At 43.6% G+C, this 22,746-nt stretch overlaps 1 protein-coding gene and 1 long non-coding RNA gene across 4 annotated transcripts; one reads left to right on the top strand and one right to left on the bottom strand.

Annotated features, from left to right (window-relative positions):
• The first annotated feature begins 143 nt into the window (after positions 1-143).
• On the top strand, positions 144-22,243 carry HDAC11 (histone deacetylase 11). Of its 2 annotated transcripts, XM_083602185.1 has the most exons (11): positions 144-271; positions 3,422-3,570; positions 3,961-4,061; positions 7,446-7,472; positions 8,145-8,261; positions 11,271-11,313; positions 12,174-12,250; positions 15,216-15,278; positions 18,948-19,044; positions 21,243-21,421; positions 21,610-22,243. In XM_083602185.1, exons 1-11 carry the CDS (start codon positions 249-251, stop codon positions 21,817-21,819), a joined length of 1,086 nt encoding a protein of 361 aa, XP_083458311.1. In that variant the 5' UTR covers positions 144-248; the 3' UTR covers positions 21,820-22,243. The 2 variants fall into 2 exon arrangements, with proteins under 2 accessions (XP_083458311.1, XP_083458312.1); XM_083602186.1 differs by lacking the exon at positions 7,446-7,472.
• Positions 4,077-18,936, bottom strand: LOC310757400. 2 transcript variants are annotated; one of them, XR_014545157.1, is made up of 5 exons: positions 17,737-18,936; positions 16,876-17,362; positions 12,159-12,264; positions 9,729-9,807; positions 4,077-6,849 (listed from the first exon to the last, which is right to left on the bottom strand). It is a non-coding gene; the product is annotated as an uncharacterized lncRNA (long non-coding RNA). The 2 variants fall into 2 exon arrangements; XR_014545156.1 differs by having other exon boundaries at positions 16,876-18,936.
• Positions 22,244-22,746: the final 503 nt, after the last annotated feature.

The raw sequence follows: 22,746 nt of genomic DNA, 5'->3' as shown, positions 1-22,746 counted from the left end.
TGTTGTGCGGAGGATGAAACGGGAAACGGGCAACGGGCGCGCTGATTGGTTGGCTGGCCGCTTGGGCCGGCGTCCCTACGCGCGCCGCGCGATAAACCAGCTCCGCCGGGTGAGGGCTCGGGCGGCGGCTTCGCTCGGCGGTTCTGAGCATGCTCGCGGGAGCCGGGCATGCTCAGTTAACACCGAGGCATGGGCTCTCTGGACCTGCGTGCGTCCGTAGATGTCGATAGATACAAGTAGATAGGTAGATGGACACGCGAGGGGGCACCATGTGAGTAACGAGCGGCGGGACTGCGTGGGCCCCGGGCGGAGGAGGAGACGCCGCTTGGGCGCGCGAGGAGGGAGGAGCCCGGGCAGGTCTAGCGACCGCCGCTCCTGCCTCCGACGGGGACCGGCTCAGGCGGAGGGAGGTCGAGGCTCCCTCTGCTTCGCTGCCTCCCCCTCCAGCGCCGGGTGGGATGGGGATGCGTCCCCTCGGGGGGAAGGGAAGCAGCCCCCACGGGCCTGGCTGCTATTAGTCCGTATTAAATTACACACAAAAAACCACCTCTTTGTGGCTACTTTTGTCCTGCCTCATAATAACCCAACGACGTAAGTGCTGCTGCTGCAGCCTCTCGACTCCAGGGAGTAAAGCAATGGGTGGAAAAATAACAAATAATAATAATATCATTTATACCAGTACCAGATTTACATATAAGCTAAACATGCTATAGCTTGTGCCCCCCCCAAAAAAAAAATAAAGGGAAAAAAATGTACATTTCCAAAATATAAGATAAGAAACAAAATAAAGCCTACATACAGCAACAGTGGCAAATGGCTTTAGATACCTGTTAGGTCCATAAATTGCCATATAGCATATATTCAACACAAAAAAATGACGGTTGTTGATAAAGGACAGCTGGACATATAAAGGGCCCCATTATCTTCAGTAGCTTAGGGCCTCATCAAACCTAAATCCGGCCCTGTTTATACCCCTCCTATCTGGCTGGGTTTCCCTAGCCAGCCACTCTGGGCGGCTTCCAGCAAAATATAAAAACGTGACAAAATGTCAGACCTTAAAAACGAAACGAAAAGGCTTTATTATTAGTATTAAGAGCCTGTAAGGTCTTTTTGAGGACTGCAGCCGGCTTCCTCCGCTGCAGTGTTGGGTGGTTTGTTTGTGTGTGTTGTTTGTGCACAAACAGGTAATGGGGTGGGGATAGTTAAACATTTCAAATGGGTAATTGTATGATGTGACAGTTGCAAAATTAGGTACTGCCAGTTTGCAACACCAGCAGTTGGTTTGCAACTTGGGAGATGAGGCTTGTTAAAGAGCAGACCTTTAGTTCTGTGAATAGCATGGTTGCGTATAGATAATGCATTTATTTGAACCAATTAAGCGTCGAAGTGGCTTGCTTGAGCCGGAACTTCAGAATGTGGTACTGTGTTTTTAAAATTATTATTATTATTTAGCTGTTTGAACATTTTTATTTACGGCCCTCTTAGCTAAGGATGAAAAGTTGCATCAGAAAGTGGTAATGGTAAAGGGACCCCTGACCATTAGGTCCAGTCGTAGCCGACTCTGGGGTTGCGGCGCTCATCTCGCTTTATTGGCCAAGGGAGCCAGCGTACAGCTTCCGGGTCATGTGGCCAGCATGACTAAGCTGCTTCTGGCGAACCAGGGCAGCGCACGGAAACGCCGTTGACCTTCCCACCGGAGCGGTACCTATTTATCTACTTGCACTTTGACGTGCTTTTGAACTGCTAGGTGGGCAGAAGCAGGGACCGAGCAACGGGAGCTCACCCCGTTGTGGGGATTCGAACCGCCAATCTTCTGATCGGCAAGTCCTAGACTCTGTGGTTTAACCCACAGCGCCACCTGCATCACTCTTTCTAATATTATCCCAGTCATGTAAAATACAGTAATTAATGCTAAATTAAAAGTTTTAAAATTAAAGAATGTTCATTTCTGGAGTGAACCCTGTGATATGACTCTCACATTCTGTGTTGTTCTAAACGACAGAAATCAAATTAAGGCCACAGTCCTGTGCACTGTTACAAGAGAGTAAATTACATTGCTCAGTGGGACTTTTGAGTGATATGCATAGGGTTGTTCCATAAAACGCTTGCATTTTCTATTATATCAATTGGAACGATAATCTGTAATGAAATTTCCTGAATGGGAATTAATCTTAATTCAGGCAGGCTAAATACTATACATATATATTTAGCTAAAATACCTTACTGTTTTGTTTCAGCTAAAACAAATCTGGTTTCAATCTTTTCTTACACCCTCAGTTTTGATTAGGAATGGCCAGTCATACCATGTCTCCCAGATACACAACTTAGCACTTGGTGTTCTTATAAGAGGATTAGACAAGTTCCTGGAAGACAAGGTTTTCTATGGGCCCCTTCCAACTCTACAGTTCTATGAATACCAGGAGGGGAGAGTGCTGTTGAACTCATGTCCACTGTAAGAACAGGATGCTGAACTAGATCACTGGCCCAATCCAGCAGGTTCCTGTTATGTCCTCATGTTTAGGGTGAAACTGTATATTACAATTGGCAGTTGGGCCAATTAATGTGAGATTATAATATGTTTGGCTCCTCTCCTATGAGCTGAAATAACAGTATGAAGGATGTGAGGACATCAGGGACAGGTAGGAGCCTTATGTGTAGCTATTGAGCATAGCTCAGTTGATAGATCACGAGACTCTCAATCTCTGGGTTCTGGGTTTGAGCCCCACATTGGGTAGAATATTCCTGCATTGCAGGGGGTTGGACTAGATGACTCTAATGGTCCCTTCGAGTTCTGTAATTCTGTGAGTCTGCTGCTATCTAGTCTTCATGTGCAAAGTCTGTTGCCACACTCTACAATCCCACATGCACAAGCTGCTCCTTCCAGCCACGCTCATTGGCTTTGCATGGCCAGAGCCAAATGGGCTGGGCGGATTGGTTGGCACTTCCAGCAGTGGGTGACCAAAGGCAAGAGGCCTTTTCTGAAGGCTGCTTGAGATGTAAGAGGGTGGCTTTCCCAGCCCAGAATGTCTCCTGTGCCCAACAAACCTACAAGCGATGACATTTGGTAGTATTGGATCGTTTGGTTTGGCCTCCCTCACCTTTGATCTCTTATAATGAATGGTATTAGCAGTTCGAAAGCACGTCAAAGTGTAAGTAGATAAATAGGTACCGCTCCGGCGGGAAGGTAAACGGCGTTTCCGTGCGCTGCTCTCGTTTGCCAGAAGCGGCCTAGTCATGCTGGCCACATGACCTGGAAGCTGTATGCTGGCTCCCTCGGCCAATAAAGCGAGATGAGCACCGCAATCCCAGAGTCGGTCATGACTGGACCTAATGGTCAGGGGTCCCTTTACCTTCACCTTATGTGGCATGTTTTTCTCCTTTTTGGTATTTGGATATCTGATGTTGTTACTGTTTCTCTTAGGCCTCACAGGACAGAACTCTACCACGACATCCCGCCAACATGCTGGCCGATTGTGTATTCTCCAGATTACAATATTACATTCATGGGACTGGAGAAACTACATCCATTCGATGCTGGAAAATGGGGGAAAGTAATAAATTTTTTGAAAGGTAAAGTGCGTGCTGAACGGAAAGTCTTAAGCTTTGTAGAAATTGTGTTGTATCGGTATTCGGTAAAAAGTCAACCTGCAAGAAGTAGATTGTTACTGATGTGTGCAGCTGTTATGATTACTTTGGTATTTTTATTGTATTTTATATGGACGATTAGTATGCCTTCTGTCTGTTAAATCTGCAGTACTGCACTGCCTTAAAAGCAGCAGTGGTATAGCCATCGGTCCTGAATAAACTATCGTTTTCTGCTTAGTGCGCAATGGAGTTTACAGCAAAGCAGAAGCCTAATTTAGTAATGGAAAATCTTATGTGCTGGCTTCTGCAGTATTGAAATGTGTGCCTTATTTACATGAGATGTTGGATGTAATGTGCTTTTCTTTTTCAATTCAGAAGCAAAACTAATTACCGATGATCTGATTGTACGAGCTCAAGAAGCAACTGAAGAAGACCTTTTAGTTGGTCACACCAGAAGCTACTTGAATCGATTAAAGGTGTTGTATCTTCTACTTGTGTTTGAAACAAACTTTGATCCCCCTGCTCGTCCTGTATGTTTCTCCCTCTCGCACACACAGAAAACAAAATCCTCAGTACACGTAATTGAACATAAAGCAGGAAACGGCAAAAACATTTTCTTTCATAGCTTTAGAATTCTTGTTTTCATGATTTCCCCCCTAAGTCTTAGGTTAGAACATAGTCCTTAGGTTATAGTGGCGGGTGGGAGGAGTGTTGATTAGAAAATTAAAAATAGACATCTGCCACAAATTATCTATAAATAAAAAAACCCTGAAATCATTAAGAAGTTATTATGTAATTTTAGAACTATGTTTTGATAGAGTTTACCTAGTGAAGTTTTATATTTTAGGGAACTCAAATGGCAGTACAGACCAACAGTAAGAGGAACGTGAGTGTCTAGATTGAGAGACAGGCCTTAGTCGTATTCTCTTCTTGGTACCTCTGTTTGAAAGCTGGAAAAGCCAGTTTCATATTAAAGCTTCACAGAGATTATCACCTGACTGCCTTTAATTGGAAAGGCTTGTTTGTATTGAACTATCATATGACCAATTAATGCAGCTCTGATTTAATGCAGAGAACAATTCCCTTAAGATCTGAATTGGGATGTTCTCCAGCTGCGTTAGTAAGCAGAAGAAGATAGCTGATGTTACTAGCCTTGTTTTCACGTCACAAAAAGGCACAGCGTTTTTTTAACTGTAGTTTAATTGTATGGGTGCTTCCGTCGTCCCATGGGAGTCCCTCGCACAGCTTTCCTCCCTGCTCCCGGCTCAAACAAGCTATATACTATGGTTTACTCTGTCATCTAAAACCTGACGTTGGTCTGTCTGTTGGTTTTCAAACAAAGCATGAGCCATAAGCAATAAATAAAGCAATATCCTATCTTGTTGTAGTTGCTCATTTGTATAACCCAGGCCTGCAAATTTTAAATGGAAAACTGCAGCATTGTTGAGGGAAGTTGAATTCCTGTCTCCTGAAACTGGTTTTATATAAACAGTCACTAGGGTGCCAGTACTAACAAAGCAAAACAAAACAAAAACATTGGGAGCAATTGAAGCACCAAGTTCCCCCCCTCTCTTTCAACTCGAGTTCATTCAGGTTTTTAGGTGACAATCTTGAAGCAGTTGTGACTCTTTGCAGGAATCAATTTTATTTATTTGACTCAGTATTATATTGCAGACATTTTTTGGGAAAACTTAATCCCCTTCTGATGTATACTGCTTTCCTCTTTACTGTAGAATATTTACAGAAATCAGGAATGCGTTATGGTTTTAACTGTACAATTTTTATAATTCTCAAAAATTGCCTTTTTTAATTACCATTCCATTTCTTTGGCATTTACTGGGTCCTGTTCCTGTTCTTGGCCTTCTCGCTAACTGTGTGTATTTCTTGCTTGAAATCTCTGTAAGATTCCCCACCACGGTGACTACTCCAAATCAGCCAAATTGGGCTGATTTTTTAAAAAAGGATATATTTTTTTGAAATTTTGAAATCACTGAGATTCTGCTGAATGCAAGACCATGTGTCATTTGGCTGATTTTTCTTCAGATGATATCTTTTAAAACACCACTTAAATTATATTGTCCGTAATTCGTATACAGGTGCAAAACTTAGGTGTGTGAGAATCTCCCAAAGATGGTTTTTACTTGAGAGCCCAATGCTATCCTTTACAGGGGTGCATTCTCTATGCATGCATGTTTTTAAATCTCAGTGATGAGAAAAGATGATTAAAAACCCTAAAGAGATGTGCAGTTTATGCTCACATTTTAACAGTTTCTACACTGTAATTTTTATGCCTTTCTACTATCTTAGTTCCAGACAGTGGAAATCCAGTCTGCTAAATTTGCATTTATTTAACACTTGGGCTCAGTGCAGACCATAGTTAAGACATCCTTTTCACTCCTTCCTTCCTTCCTTCCTTCCTTCCTTCCATTTTTGGACCTGTGAATGGTAATAAGAGTTATGCATGCCCCAGGTTTTTTGTTTTTTTTTACTAATAGTCCTTAGCCTAAGGACTGTGCAACTCCACTTTTGATTGTGTTGCAAACTCTGGTTTAGATTTAACCACCTTTAGAGAAAATGCTTCTGTAGATGCAATGCTAACCCTGGTTCATTCAGAAAATGAAATAAAGGGTGAAGTTCATGCAAAAGGAGAATTGTGTGTAGCCATTGCTTAAGTTTGAGAAGGAGATAAGGCAGTATTACATTTGCACTGGCCTGTGTGCAAATTATGCTGACTTCTGATAGCTCCTTGTTTTGAAAGTTTTCCCCCCCAAGAGCTGCATTTGTTTCTTCCTAATGAAGAGTAAAGTTCTGCATTTCATGGATGCGATTTTAGGACTGCTGATATTCTCCCTATGACAAGTTGGGGGACTGACAGTGGGCTTTTAATTTCTTGATGCTTGTCCTTTACTGGGGTGTGTTTGTCATAGCTGTCAACCTTCCCTTTCTTTGTGGGAAATTCCCTTATTCCAGTGCCGTTTCCCGCTGCTTCCCACTGCTATTCTGGATTGTTAGCTATCCCGTAGACTGTCCCCAGGACAGGTGAGGCTGCTGATCCCTTATTTCCGAGGTTGCTGATCCCTTATTTTAAAATCTGAAAGCTGACAGCTATGTGTGTTTGTGTCTGGATTTGATTTTGAGTTTAGGAATCGCTGTCAATAGCCAGATAATAGCAGTTTGACTTTGCTTTTGCTATGGAGCTAGCAGCAAGATTTGCGTCTTGGCCATTCCCTTATCCTCCATCCAGGGATCCTTTACCTCCATGTCCTGCAACGCAAACAGAAATAGAACAGGTTATGTACTGTTTTATATGATGGGTAGAAGGGAAATGAGAAATTAAAAAGCAACCAGAGGTTCCTAGGTTTCCTAGACCTTTAACTTGACTAACCCTCATTTTGGTCAGCTTCCACACCAGTGGCATTGTCTAAGATAGGAGAAGAAACCCATTCCCAACTCTGATCATGCAGTTGCACTTATCCTAGCCATATAATCAAGCCAGACTAATAATATTTCTCAGCGTATACCACACTGGCTATTTTTCCCTATGGAGAGACAATGTTTGGGTAGGTTAGTAGCAGTGCTTCTCATGCAGAATGGTAAAACTCGTGCTGCTTTTGTGGGACGTCTATCAAGGCAATTTGCCATATAGATTTAATACTTCTCCCAAACATATCGGTAAATTATATTTCAGTACATTGTCCCAGACCAAATTTGCGACACTGGCAAGAAAACCTTTCAGTGCTTAAGAGTCGCGTTGCGAACCACTCTCTGAAACATGGTAGAGTTTGCAGTTTAGTTATGGCTGTGAGTTGTTCAAGATGTTTGAATATATTTTCTTCCAACTTTCTTTGTACTGCTTACAGAATCATATACTGGAAAGCGTTGAAGAGGTATTCCAGAAATCATTTTGTGCTTTTGCTGTACCCTTGAAAGTGCTATGAATATGAAATACAGTTTAGTTATTTGTTGTACTGTCATTTTCAGTGTGCTGTTTTCCTGCATTAGCTAATTATGGCACTGAAATCATTGCCCTTATCCATTGTTGCTCTGTACTTTTGCCTTCGTAGTTAACGTTCTTCTGGTTTTTTATGTTTTCTAAATTACTTTTAGATTGGGCGCAACTACTCCAAAGCATTATCAAAGAGCAGCAATAACTGCTTTATTTCCGAGTCCAGTGATCTGAATTAAAAGATTGTATCATATAGCGATTTAATCTGCTCGTCTCCTTCGCTCATCTGCACTTTTCCTGGATATCATTGGTGCTTTTTGTAATTTTATTATTTGTTTAAATGCACACATTTTTGCTTCGCATATAGCTGTATTATGAACAGATATGAACCCTAAACTGTCATACTAGGGAGTAAGTCCTATTTGCAACACTGAGGAATTTACTTCTGAGTAGACACGTTTAGATGGTGCTGCTAATGAATCAGTTATTTAAGCTGCCCACCTGTAAATGCTGACTTGGGAGCGAGTCCTAGTGAACTCAACAGTGCTTACTTTTGGGTAGACATGAATTGCCCTGAGAGCAACTAATCCGTAATCTTTTGTTTTCTTTCCAGTGGTCCTTTGTTGTGGCGACAATTACAGAAATCCCACCTGTTCTCTTTCTGCCCAATTTCCTTGTTCAGAGAAAGGTGCTGAGGCCCCTGAGAACTCAAACTGGAGGCACAATAATGGTAAATATTTTGTTTCATTTTCTCTCCTCTTGATTCTAATTCTAAAGCAATTTTAAAAGGGCAATACACATATTTAATTATTATAATTTTTAGGTCTATAAATAGTTATGCCCGTTGGCCCTACGGGCCCTTTCCAAACTACAAGAAAGAAGATTCCACCTAAACATTAGGAAGAAAGACGCTCGGTGTCTTTCTTATCTTACAAAGAGCTTTAATCTCGTACAGATCAACAGATCATAAATCCCGGCGACAGCGCGCTCATTCTCGGTGCGCTCCTAACCGGAGCTGAGCTCACACTGTGTCTCTCTCTCTCTCTCTCTCTCTCTCTCTCTCTCTCTCTCTCTCAGAGATACAGAACACTCCCACTTCCGTGTTCTAAACACGCCTCTGAATGTGAGACGTCACACAGAACTTCTTAACCCTGTAAGTTCTGACTCTCTCCATAAGAACTTCCTGACAGTAAGAGCTGTTCGACAGTGGAATTTGCTGCCAAGGAGTGTGGTGGAGTCTCCTACTTTGGAGGTCTTTAAGCAGAGGCTTGACAACCGTATGTCAGGAGTGCTCTGATGGTGTTTCCTGCTTGGCAGGGGGTTGGAGTCGATGGCCCTTGTGGTCTCTTCCAACTCTATGATTCTATGCTACGAAAGGACAAAACTATCTTTGATGGAAAGGAATATAGGAAGCTTTGTTATACCAGATCTAGTGATGTGAAATTCTCGAGAATAATCTTTTGGAGTATATTCTCGTTTAATGAGAATATTAGAGAATTTTCATTTGAAATAGGTGAATGCCACATTAACATGAAATATATTATCATTATATGATAATATATTTCAGTATGTCCATCTCTGGTAAATGGCGCCTTGTACCATTGAATGGCACTGCAAAAACCAGTTACTGGCACTAAATAAAAATATAGAAACATCAACTGTTTAAATCAAGGCCACCTCACATGCTGTTACACATCACTGTATAGGCCTAGGTACTTTAAGTGTATAAAGCATTAAAGCTTGTTGTTTAGTCGTTTAGTCGTGTCCGACTCTTCGTGATCCCATGGACCAGAACACACCAGGCACTCTTGTCTTCCACTGCCTCCCGCAGTTTGGTCAAACTCATGCTGGTAGCTTTGAGAACACTGTCCAACCATCTCGTCCTCTCTCATCCCCTTCTCCTTGTGCCCTCCATCTTTCCCAGCATCAGGGTCTTTTCCAGGGAGTCTTCTCTTCTCATGAGGTGGCCAAAGTCTTAGAGCCTCAGCTTCAGGATCTGTCCTTCCAGTGAGCACTCAGGGCTGATTTCCTCCAGAATGGATAGGTTTGATCTTCTTGCAGTCCATGGGACTCTCAAGAGTCTCCTCCAGCACCATAATTCAAAAGCATCAATTCTTCGGCGATCAGCCTTCTTTATGGTCCAGCTCTCACTTCCATACATCACTATAGGGGAAACCATAGCTTTAACTATACGGACCTTTGTTGGCAAGGTGATGTCTTTGCTTTTTAAGATGCTGTCTAGGCTTGTCATCGCTTTTCTCCCAAGAAGCTACTTTCTGTAAAAACAAATAAAAAAATCACACCATATGGCCAAGGTTTTAGAATTGTTAAGAATAATCTCTCTCTCTCTCTCTCTCTCTCTCTCTCTCTCTCTCTCTCACACACACACACACACACACACACACACACGGCTATTACATATAGTTGAAATACATACGAATTCAAATGTTCATCAAATTAAATGAATAGCATTTTTAAAACTAAAAAAAAAATGTTTTCTGTAGTTCACATTTCAGAACTGCCTATGGTGAATGATACAATGCCCAGTAATGTAACTGGATTTAAAAAAAATAATCATTATTCATTACTTAACACTGGCAATATCACAGCTTGACATACAGTAAAACGGAACGGGTATGAGTGCCTGCGGAATTTTAAGGGACCGGCTTATATTCGGCTATTGTCTTTTTTTCCTTTCCCCCCCTTGAATTTTAAAGGTGCGGCTTATATTTGGGCCAATACGGTAAAGGTGGATGTCCGTATTTTCAGGGTGCATCATCCAGCCAGGTAGCATAAGAAATGAGAAAGTTTTAGATCTGGAAGAAGGGGGAAATTATTTGTCATTAATGTGTTTCCAGCATCAGGCCCAGAAAACTGCTTTCTAATAACTTCTCCGTATGGCGTTTCTGCTTTGACTTGAATGACTTAACTATTTATGTTTGTTGGACAGATTCTACAACCTTGACCCATGTTTCAGAGTTGACTCACTGAGTTCATTTCACAGAATAGTGACACTCTTCTGGATCTGCCGAATAATGTTTTTCATAGGATGTCATCAGCTTTTGTGCTGTACAGTGGTACCTTGGGTTAAGTGCTTAATTCGTTCTGGAGATCTGTTCTTAACCTGAAACTGTTCTTAACCTTTAGCTAATGGGGCCTCCCGCTGCTGCTGTGCCGCCAGAGCACGATTTCTGTTCTCATCCTTAAGCAAAGTTCTTAACCTGAGGTAATATTTCTGTGTTAACGGAGTCTGTAACCTGAAGCATATGTAACCTGAAGCGTATGTAACCCGAGGTACCACTGTACTCGGTAGCAGCAGGTGCCTGAACCCCCATGGCCGTAGGGTTATTATATTTATTAGAAACACTATGGGACACCGTGAGAGTTGCTGGTTTGCTTTGCTTACAGTACATTTGCTTTTTGACACCTGTGCTTTTCCTTGCTTTTGAATCTGAAGCGCATCTTTCCCCCAACAGCTTGTTCATAAGTGTATTTATTCAGGAGGGAACATAATTGATCTCAGTATTTTCTGTGCCTTGTTTTGGAAAGTCTGATCCAGCATGCTTTAGTTTTGTAAACATTTAAGTTTCCAAGCATTTGGGTATATTATAGAATAATTCAAAACACCCAGATTGAGATACAAGGTGGACACCTCTGTTGCATGAATTTTGAAAATAATAATAATGATGATGATGATGATGATAAAGATTTTACCCTCCCCTATTTCATTTTTTTGAAGGCAGGGAAACTGGCCATTGAGAGAGGATGGGCAATTAATATTGGTGAGTAGCAATGTATCTTCTTTCTCCTTCAATGCCTCTCAGCAAAAATTTTGGTCCACATTCTGGTCATTTTTTATATCTGCCCCGGTTTGTTCCTCTTTAGCCTTCACTGGCCACATCTGATTTCCTTATTTTGAATAGGATTCCTCGCAAGAAAAGGGAAAAGTTGACAGCTATGGCAATAGAAGGCTTCTTTCAAGCCTAATTTCAGTGGGGCACGGGCAGGAGGGGATCTTGCAGACACCAGGGAATATATTTTGGGGTGTATGTGTGCCCGTAGCCACCGCATTGGTGACCCATAGGCTCAACCATGATTCTGAGTGCCATAACCCTGTGCCTGCATGCTTGCCGCTCCCCAGTCCTCTGATGCGACTCAGGAGTTCAGCGGTTTCTGCTTATGGTGAGCTGCAGTTTGCTACGTCCTCCAGGCTGACAAACTCTGCTTAACCTTAACGAGGGTTGCTTTTTAAACAAGCCAGCTTCTGCCTGTGTCTGATAATGAAAAGGATATTGAAACTCCTTTTGATTAGAGAAGCTGCCATTTCCCACTTCTTTTTTTAAACATATAGGAGCAAAGAGAGTTTAGACATGCCCAGGTATTTAAAGCTTTGTCCTTCTCAGGACAAAAAGCAGGACAAACAGGAAAAAGTGTAAGGTTTTTGGAGAGTTTGCTCATTAATGTCGTTACGGTGCCGGTTAAAGAAGCATGGCTCATGAAACAACCTGCTCATCAGCTGTGTGTGTATATATATATATATATATATATATATATATATATATATATAATGACAATTGTGTTTTCCATGGCATCTGGTAGTTTATTTAAATGCATTATTCAGATTTACCATTTCTTTTTCCAGGTGGTGGCTTTCATCACTGCTCAAGTGATAAAGGTGGAGGGTTTTGTGCATATGCTGATATCTCATTGGCTCTAAAGGTATGGAAGATCCACTGCAAGCACCAACATCATTTATTTATTTATTTTGCATAAACTTAACAAACATCAGCATATACCTGTAGCCTAAATTTGTTATTATCTGTTACCTCCGAGGATGTGGACAGGCTGCTTGGACGAGTGAAACCAACCACCTGTCTCCTGGATCCTTGCCCATCCTGGCTTATAAAAGCTAGCCGGGAAGGACTGGGCGATGGGCTTCGTGGGGTGGTGAATGCTTCCCTCCGTGAGGAAGCCTTCCCAGACCCGCTGAAAGAGGCGGTTATTAAACCGCTTCTTAAAAAACCATCTTTAGATGCGGCCACAATGGCCAACTATCGCCCAGTCTCAAATCTTCCATTCTTGGGCAAGGTGATTGAGCGGGCGGTTGCCGAACAACTCCAGGCACGCCTGGAAGAAGCAGACCATTTGGATCCCTTCCAGTCGGGATTCAGGCCTCATCATGGGACTGAAACTGCCTTGGTCGCACTGGTTGATGATCTCCGGCGGGCTAGGGACAAAGGTGAGAGCTGTTTCCTAGTTCTGCTGGATCTCTCAGCAGCGTTTGATACCATCGACCATAACATCCTTCTGGACCGTCTTGAGGGGCTGGGAGCTGGGGGCACTGTCATACAGTGGTTCCGCTCCTTCCTCCTGGGCCGTGTTCAGAAAGTGGTGGTGGGAGATGAGTGTTCAGACCCCTGGGCTGTCACTTGTGGGGTGCCTCAGGGTTCTGTCCTCTCCCCCATGCTTTTCAACATTTACATGCAGCCGCTGGGAGAGATCATCAGGAGGTTTGGGCTGGGTGTTCATCAGTATGCGGATGATACCCAGCTCTACCTCTCTTTTAAATCAGAACCAGTGAGGGCGGTGAAGGTCCTGTGTGAGTGTCTGGAGGCAGTTGGAGGATGGATGGCGGCTAACAGATTGAGGTTGAATCCTGTCAAGACAGAAGTACTGTTTTTGGGGGACAGGAGGCGGGCAGGTGTGGAGGATTCCCTGGTCCTGAATGGGGTAACTGTGCCCCTGAAGGACCAGGTGCGCAGCCTGGGAGTCATTTTGGACTCACAGCTGTCCATGGAGGCACAGGTCAAATCTGTGTCCAGGGCAGCTGTTTACCAGCTCCATCTGGTACGTAGGCTGAGACCCTATCTGCCTGCGGACTGTCTCGCCAGAGTGGTGCATGCTCTGGTTATCTCCCGCTTGGACTACTGCAATGCACTCTACGTGGGGCTACCTTTGAAGGTGACTCGGAAACTACAACTAATCCAGAATGCGGCAGCTAGACTGGTGACTGGGGGCGGCCGCCGAGACCATATAACACCGGTCTTGAAAGACCTACATTGGCTCCCAGTACGTTTCCGAGCACAATTCAAAGTGTTGGTGCTGACCTTTAAAGCCCTAAACGGCCTCTGTCCTGTATACCTGAAGGAGCGTCTCCACCCCCATCATTCTGCCCGGACACTGAGGTCCAGCGCCGAGGGCCTTCTGGCGGTTCCCTCATTGCGAGAAGCAAAGCTACAGGGAACCAGGCAGAGAGCCTTCTTGGTAGTGGCGCCCGCCCTGTGGAACGCCCTTCCAGCAGATGTCAAAGCGATAAACAACTACCTGACATTCAGAAGACATCTTAAGGCAGCCCTGTTCAGGGAAGTTTTTAACGTGTGATATTTTACTGTATTTTTGGTTTCTATGGAAGCCGCCCAGAGTGGCTGGGGAGGCCCAGCCAGATGGGCGGGGTATAAATAATAAATTATTATTATTATTATTATTATTATTATTATTATTATTATTATTATTATTAAATCAGATAGTGCTGCGTGTGGAAATGGAGTACTATCTCTGAAAGAGGCTGTAATCCTAGTAAGATAGGTATGTCTTAACAGTGAATCAATGAGGAAGGTGTACTTTGTCTTACTTGGAATGCTGTTGATTTCAGTGAAAGGGATGGACACAGGAATACAGAAACTCTCATGCGAAGTCCTATGAAGTCATAAACCCAGCAGCCCCAAACTAGAGAATTGGGTTTAGCTGGGGTGATCCAGGCAGTCTCTCATTGCTTAGGGCCAGACCTGTTTAGCTGTAGCCACAGACTACAGCTTCCTTTAAAGCCTTTAAATTATTGCTTAAAGCCTTTAAATCAATGTAAAATGTGACAGATCCCAGATGGATGAACACTGACCTTGTATTTAGCCATTTAACAAAGCACCAAAATCTCTGAGGCGAGTGAGAAAAGCTATTTTGAAACCTATCCATGAACAAGTAAACAGTGTGAATCTCTTGGAAATGTTTGCAAGGACTTATTAGTCTGGATCAGGGTGGATTTGATTTAAATCACAATTTAAATCAAATTGATTTAAATCACACTTTAAATCACAGTTTAAATCACTAGTTAGTAAGACTTGATTTAAATCATTTTTTAAACAGAAAGACTCATTCTTGCTGGTATAATCTTAATATTTGCATCCAGATGAAGGTTTCGTTTTTGGAATAATAAATTTTCAGAGTAGTTTTTACAGTTATATAAAAAATTTACTGATTTGGTTGTACTGTTAGAAATACATAGACAGATAATTACAAAATTATTGTGAGGTTTAATAAGTTAGCTATATTTGGGCAACTTTTCTGCTGCACTTCATTGGAAGGAGAAAAATAATCATTAGTAACAATTTATTTAACTAAAACAATAACATGATAGCGTATGTATCCGTGTGGTTAACTGATGTGGTTAAACGATTTTTTTTAAAAAAACACCTTAGACTGAGTTTTAGCACACATGAAAAACTTAAAACAAATCCTTATTTCCTGATGAATAGCCTATGGACTATAATGGAACTTAAATCGAAAACTATTTTTAGAAAGATTTTTCCTTCAAAAGCATTTTATTTTAAAAATCTGATTTAAATTTTTAAAAATCCGATTTAAATAAAACAAACCCATTTCTTCTTTATTTCTTTTCTCTGTTTTCCAGTTTTTATTTGAAAGGATGGAAGGAGTTTCTAAGGCAACTATCATAGACCTGGATGCGCATCAGGTGAGTGATCAAATGCAAAAAGTTTAATGTGAAACAGAATTCCTGAATCACGTAACAGCAGAATTGTGCCACAAAGTAAGTTGACTGATACTGAACGAATTGCAAAAGCAAAACTATATAGGAAACTTGATATGTGAGACTTCTAATCTCGGGGTCGTGGGTTTCAGCTCCACGGTGGGCAAAAGATTCCTGCATTTAAAAGTTTGAATTAGATGACTCTTGCTATCCCTTCCAACTCTACAATTCCATGATAATGGAGTGGCATGGGGGAAATTTTGAAATCTGCAAAATAGGGAAATGGTCAAACTTCCAGTGGGGGCATATTGCACATATCGACAGGGGCCCAAAGAAGCAGAAAATGTATTAAATGTATTAAACCGTAGCTAAGCACGGTCATTTCTGAACCTGCTGACCCTCAGATGTTGTGGACCACCTCTCCTAGCAGCTGGGAGTTGGGAGTCGAGGACCCGCCACCCGCACAGGAGTATACCGTATGTTCCGGCGTACGAGATGACTTTTTATCCCTGGAAAATCACCCCAAAAGTCGGGGGTCATCTTATACACCGGGTATACGTGTTGGGAAGGAGGAGAGGGAGCCGGTGAGCAGAGGTGCTCCTTCTGCCGTCGCTCCTCCTCCCTCCCCACAGAAGGGGACACGGAAAGTCCTTCCGAGCGCGGTGTTCGCCCGCCAAACCCCTCGCCTCAGGCTGCTGCTGCTGCTGCGACGGCAGAGGCAGCGGAGGGGTGTGCGCTCTGCCCCGGTGGCGCTCAAACTCTATAAAACTCTAAAACTGAACAGCAAAAGTTGGGGGTCGTCTTATACGACCAGTCGCCTAATACGCCGGAATCTACGGTAATAATACACAAGGGCACATTATTTTTACATTAATGGGCAAAATTAGGCCACAACTTTTATTGGTTACAGCATGTGAGTAGTATTGGCTTAGGCATTGGATGAAACAGCAATACCAGACTCCACCCCGCACAGCTGGGAGTCATATCAGGGTTAACAACCAATGGGAGGAGCTTGTTGATGCAAATACAACTGGACGTCACCGGGGGTCGTGCCATGGCCCTAGCCACCAGCAGGGCATCGGACAGGATCCACGACCGCTGGATTCCTTTAACGGAATACCCAAAAGAGGGTATAGAGGAGGGGTAGATGATGGCCCATACCCAGTCCTCTAGCACAGCACACATATTCCAATGCCTAACCGCCAACCGAGCCAAAAGGCTGGCCGCCAATACCCTCACTGCTGCAACCAATTCCTAATACTTCTGATGATGCCTGCCAGCCAGACATCATTCCCTTGATAGGAAAGATGGACGCCATTGTCACGAAACGGAAACACATCGCCAAATCGGATGTCAGGGTGTGCAATCACGTGGCCATTCATATATAGCAGCTTGCGGGCCACCACATGATTCAAAAGTTTCCTGGATTTGTCAATAGCTATAGGGTTATGACTGCCACGCCACACTCTTCTTTTCAGAAGAGAGGACCGAAACACAGTTGTTTCTGGGAATAATACAGCCAGTTCATCAAAGTCCTTCTTAATGTGCAACAACAAGCACGGCCATTTCTGAACCTGCTGACCCTCAGATGTTGTGGACCACCTGTCCTAGCAGCTGGGAGTTGTAGACAAAAACATCTGGAGGACACCAGGTTGGGGAAGCCTGGTTTATAGCGTGAGATGAATGTGTCCCAGCAAGCCTTGGGCTCAAATGCTTCTCCTCTATTGTGTCTGCAAGGAAGTTTTCACTTCTGTTTTTGCTTAGCCATGGGTTGTCGTGTTGTCAGAACTGTCAGACCGTTGTTAATGTTAATTATGGGTTACTTGAAGCCAACTTGAAACCTAGGGTTAACCCTCCCTCCCCACTAGCCCTTATCAGGCTTTGCAAAACCATAAAACCTCAGCAAGGGATTGAAAGTTAAGGCGAGGCCACGCTAGCTTTCAGAGTTCCTTGGCTCCAAGCAAGCCAGAGGGAGGAAGGAGAAGAGAATTCCCTTCCCTTGCGCCAAAACCTAAAGAGAGTTTTGCAGGAGCAGTGATATATACTGCTTCCCTGTTTTGCAAACCTCTCTGGCTCAGTGTAAGGGACGCAGGTGGCGCTGTGGGTTAAACCACAGAGACTAAGACTTGCCGATCAGAAGGTCGGTGGTTCGAATCCCCATGACGGGGTGAGCTCCCGTTGCTCGGTCCCTGCTCCTGCCAACCTAGCAGTTCGAAAGCACGTCAAAGTGCAAGTAGATAAATAGGTACCGCTCCGGCGGGAAGGTAAGCGGCGTTTCCGTGCGCTGCTCTGGTTCTCCAGAAGCGGCTTGGTCATGCTGGCCACATGACCCAGAAGCTGTACGCCGGCTCCCTCGGCCAATAAAGCGAGATGAGCGCCGCAACCCCAGAGTTGGCCATGACTGGACCTAATGGTCAGGGGTCCTTTTACCTTTACCTTTTACCTGGCTCATTGTAAGTTGAGCACAAAAGGCCTCATTCCTTTGGAGCAGAGCAAACAAAGGAAATTTTAAAAAGCATTACACTGTTTGTGTTTCAGCTGCAGTGAGGAAGCAAAGGGAGGGGAAATCAGGGCTTTTAAATAGAATTGGGGAATGGTAAGGACTGTGAAGTTAAAGGGATCTATACCAGCTGGGGTTGAACTGCTTCTCCACTTCCCTCCTTTGAAACCCCCACCCAACCTCTCTCACTACCAAGGAAATATAATAAACAGAAAGAGAACCTACCCAAGTGACGCAGACGTAACCTCCCCCCCAAAAGTATAAGAATATAAGTTTATCACTTCTCTCCCCCCACCCTTTTCTTCTTCCCCAACCTTATTCTGTATACAACACTAATGTCTCACATCATATGTAACTGCTACAGTGGTACCTTGGTTTACGAACAGTCCTGTTTACGAACTATTCGGTTTACGAACTCCGCAAAACCGGACGTAGTGTTTGCGAACTTTACCTCGGTCCAAGAACGGACTCCGAATGGTGGAAGGGCACCGGCGGCGGGAGGCCTCATTAGGGAAAGCGCACCTCAGTTTAAGAACTGATTTGGTTTAAGAATGGACTTCCGGAATGGATTAAGTTTGTAAACCGAGGTACCACTGTATATAGAAAAGACTTCACAATCTGAGAAAAGAGACAACACACATACTTTTGTAAACCATGTAAATTTTTAATTTTTTTTTTTAAAGAAACCAAGTTGCGATAAATGAGCTGACACATAGAAGGCAGAGAAAACAAAGGGATCAGTGGTTTTGATGACTGCATCATTTGAATGATCTGCTGAAAAATGAGTCTTTAAGTATTCATTGTTATAGAAAACTTCTGAGAAATAAAGATGAGGATTGAAAAATTGGAAAATACCACTTTGAATCTAGATTGTATGTAGACTCCCCCCCCCGCCCCCGCAAAAGAAATCTGCCAGATTGGTTATTGTATATGGAGAAGATAAGGAAAACATTGGGTATATTAAACTTTTAAATGTGTGCCTATATCCATATCTGTATCTTCATATTTGCATACTATTTTACGGCATAATAAGCATCATAATACCCTGTGCACTCTTTTCGTAAGGAGCAAAAACAAATAGTGAAATTCCATTAATCTATGTTAATCACTAATTGGGCTTGATTTGCATTAACTGGATGTTGATAAACTTACAGGGAAACGGCCATGAAAGAGACTTTATGGATGACCGAAGAGTGTATATTATGGACGTTTACAACAGGTATATTTATCCAGGAGATGGATTTGCTAAACGTAAGTGGGTGATCTCCCCAGCTTTTGTGACCTTAAAACAATTCAAAATAAAACTTGCCAATAGAGGAATTGCCCTTTTGACAATTGAAATGTTGCTCTCTGGTGAATGAAACTATTTGCTGGTTTTTTCCCCATTGGACTGTTCAGATATTTGAAATCTTCTCTGTGTGAGACATCCCTGGGATCACAGGGTGTTGGTTTTTTTTAGAAAGTGGTATGAAACTTTTTTAGAAACTTGGGACATGCATTCCCAAGTTTTCTCTCTGCTGTCTAAGGCTCACTCTTATTCCAGATTTTAAAAGTGGGGGGAATACATGGATGCTGTTGTTGGCACCCGTCTCGGGTGACCATGGAGGACTGACTTGCCTTTGGGGGATGTTAGCTTGACTAGAAAGGGACGTGGGTGGCGCTGTGGGTTAAACCATAGAGCCTAGGACTTGCCGATCAGAAGGTCTGCGGTTCAAATCCCCACGACGGGATGAGCTCCCATTGCTCGGTCCCTGCTCCTGCCAACCTAGCAGTTCGACAGCACGTCAAAGTGCAAGTAGATAAATAGGTACCACTCCGGCGGGAAGGTAAACGGCGTTTCCGTGCTCTGCTCTGGTTCGCCAGAAGCGGCGTAGTCATGCTGGCCACATGACCCGGAAGCTGTACGCCGGCTCCCTCAGCCAATAAAGCGAGATGAGCGCCGCAACCCCAGAGTCGGTCACGACTGGACCTAATGGTCAGGGGTCCCTTTACCCTTTACTAGCTTGACTAGAATGGGGAAGGGAAACCAGGATACACTGTACTAAAAAAAATCCAAATATCTGAGCCAGGGATGGCTAGCCTGTGACTCTCCAAGATGCTGTTGGACTGCTAGTCCAGCAAGGAAGCGGCTAGTCATGGTTTGACTAGGACCAGAGAGCCCAGTGTCCAAATGACTGTGAGGCTCAGTTCACTGATTTTGGGCCACTTGTCATCTCCCAGAATCATTTGCAGCCCAGGTCGTCACGCTCCTTTTTAGCAAGAGAGGAAGGGAATAACAGTGCGCATCACCCCATGCATAGTTCTTGGTAGAAGGGTGGGAAGTAAATGTAAGAAATCAATAATAAAATATTTGATGTTGCATCATTTTTATAAGCTACAGTGCTACCTCTGGTTACAAACGCTTCTGGTTATGAATGCTTCAGGTTACGAACTCCGCTAACCCGGAAGTAGCTGCTCCTTGTGGCAAACTTTGCCCTAGGATGCGAACGGAAATTGCGTGTCAGAGGTGCGCGCACAACGGGAGACCCCATTAGCGAAAGCACGCCTCAGGATAAGAACGGTTTCAGCTTAAGAACAGACCTCCGGAACTAATTAAGTTTGTAACCAGAGGTACCACTGTATATTGGACCTCGTCTTTTGTACTTTGCTGTAGCTTATTTATAGTTATGCGGGTGGCGCTGTGGTCTAAACCACTGAGCCTCTTGGGTTTGCCGATCAGAAGGTTGGCGGTTTGAATCTGCACAATGGGGTGAGCTCCTGTTGCTCTGTCCCAGCTCCTGCCTACCTACCTAGCACGCCAGCACAAGTAGATAAATAGGTACGGCTGTGGCAGGAAGGTAAATGGGCGTTTCCGTGCACTCTGGTTTCCGTGATGGTGTCCTGTTGCGCCAGAAGCGGTTTAGTCTTGCTGGCCACATGACCCGGAAAGCTGTATGTAGACAAACGCCGGCTCCCTCAGCCTGAAAGTGAGATGTGCACCCCAACCCCATACTCGCCTTTGACTAGACTTAACCATCCAGGGTTCCTTTACCCTTTACCTTATAGCTTATTTACTTTGGGTGGCATTCAATGAAGCTTTACTTAGAATAGACCCACAGAAAACAATGAGCGTGACTAAGTCAGGGCTGTTAAGTTCAGCAGGCCTTTTCTGTGTAAAACATGGTTGAATATCACCCCATGGGTGGAAGTCAAGGTTGCGCTCTTCCAAACATGGTAGCTATCCAGACAAAATGTGTCGTCGTCCCCCGCCTCACCCATTCCATGCTCTTCTGGGGGCTCTCCTAGGACACCACCAGCCACTGGGGGATAATAAGCCTGGAAACAAATCCCACCTATTGATTACTAAAATAACACAGAGCTTGTGATGGAAGTCTGACTCAATATCAGAAACTATTTTACCTTTATTCCACACCCAAATCATTGTATATATGATTCATGGTAACTTTCAGGAGCCATAAGGCGGAAAGTTGAATTGGACTGGGGCACAGAAGACGCAGAGTATCTTCAGAAAGTAAAAACGCACGTGGAAGGTGCACTGAACGAAGTAAAATCGGACATCATTGTTTATAATGCCGGAACGGACATCTTGGATGGTGACCCCTTGGGAGGCCTGGCTATTTCACCTCAGGTTCGTAGCACACAGAGTCTCCTCTAAAATCAAAGTCCGAGTCTGGACTGAAGATGACGCTTGATCACCCTGGGTTCCTAAATGATTTTGTTTACTCCAGCATATATTATGATAAAAACATGAGCTAAAATGGTTTATGAACCACAATGACGTTCAGCAATGTGCTTCCTTTTTTTGTGTAACTGCAGGGGATTATCGATCGCGATGAAATTGTGTTCAGAGCTGCTAGGAAGCACAGAATCCCCATCTTGATGGTGACCTCTGGAGGCTATCAGAAGAGGACAGCAAGGATTATCGCAGATTCCCTTCTCAATTTGCATAGCCAAGGCCTGATTGAGAAGGAGACTGCCTTTGGTGAAGCTGGAGGGGCCAAGGTAGAAACGATGCATGGAAAATAAAAGGGAGATCGGCTAACTTGTCACTGCAGAACGAGGACGTTGGGGTTATTGTAGAAGGCAACTCTTAATTGTTTAATATTTAAACCGAGAGACAAGAAACGCTCCAGTTCTCGTAGAATTAATGTATTCTAATGGCGAAAGATAATTAATTTGCTGTACTTACCAGCGGCAGTCAGTGGTCCCACAAGGAATACCAACAGATTATGTTTCTCTCTCTTCCAGTGCTTTTAAATGATTAAGATGGGCATAAATTCTGGATTTGGTTATTTCTTGCTGTGGTCAGAGTGATAAAAAAACACTAATATTCTTTCTTACAGTAGTCCGTTTTTCTTTTCAAAAGAGAATTATGTAATATCTTAATTTTTTAACTTATTTATTTTTTTATCTGGGAAACCTCCATCCGGCTTAATTTTTCAAAAGAAACTCAAGGCAGCTAACAATTCCAGCCACATGGGCGGGGTAGAAATAACAAAGTTATTAAAATTATTATTTATCCAAACTCCACACAATAGTAAAAGACGTCACAATCCCCATTCATAGCTGCAGTCAAAAGGCCAAAGTATTGGTGTGAAAAACTAATAATTTCAAAACAGCCAGTAAACAACAACACCCTAAACCAGGCATCCCCAAACTCGGCCCTCCAGATGTTTCGGGACTACAGTTCCCATCACCCCTGACCACTGGTCCTGCTAGCTAGGGATGATGGGAGTTGTAGTCCCAAAACATCTGGAGGGCCGAGTTTGGGGGTGCCTGCCCAAAACAGTCTCAGGAATAAACCAGAACAAATAAAAACAGCCAGATGGAAACTTTAGTAAACATCCGTGTTTTTTGCCAGCCACCTGAAACATTACAGTGATGGGCGCCTGAGGTCCCTCACCTGGTTGGAAATAACTTTATAGTCCTGGTTGTCACCAGCCGTGCTTCATG

Source organism: Podarcis filfolensis, assembly GCF_964270895.1.
Source record: "Podarcis filfolensis genome assembly, chromosome: 2".
Lineage (NCBI taxonomy): Eukaryota > Metazoa > Chordata > Lepidosauria > Squamata > Lacertidae > Podarcis > Podarcis filfolensis.
This window is presented reverse-complemented; position numbering and strand designations above follow the sequence as displayed.

What these genes read in the sequence shown, in the direction of transcription:
- HDAC11 (XM_083602185.1), top strand. Translation starts at nt 249, where the DNA reads ATGGACACGCGAGGGGGCACCAT. An exon ending in GACACGCGAGGGGGCACCAT is followed by an intron (nt 272 to 3,421) that starts GTGAGTAACGAG and finishes TGTTTCTCTTAG; the next exon opens with GCCTCACAGGACAGAACTCT. An exon ending in AGGAGATGGATTTGCTAAAC is followed by an intron (nt 19,045 to 21,242) that starts GTAAGTGGGTGA and finishes GGTAACTTTCAG; the next exon opens with GAGCCATAAGGCGGAAAGTT.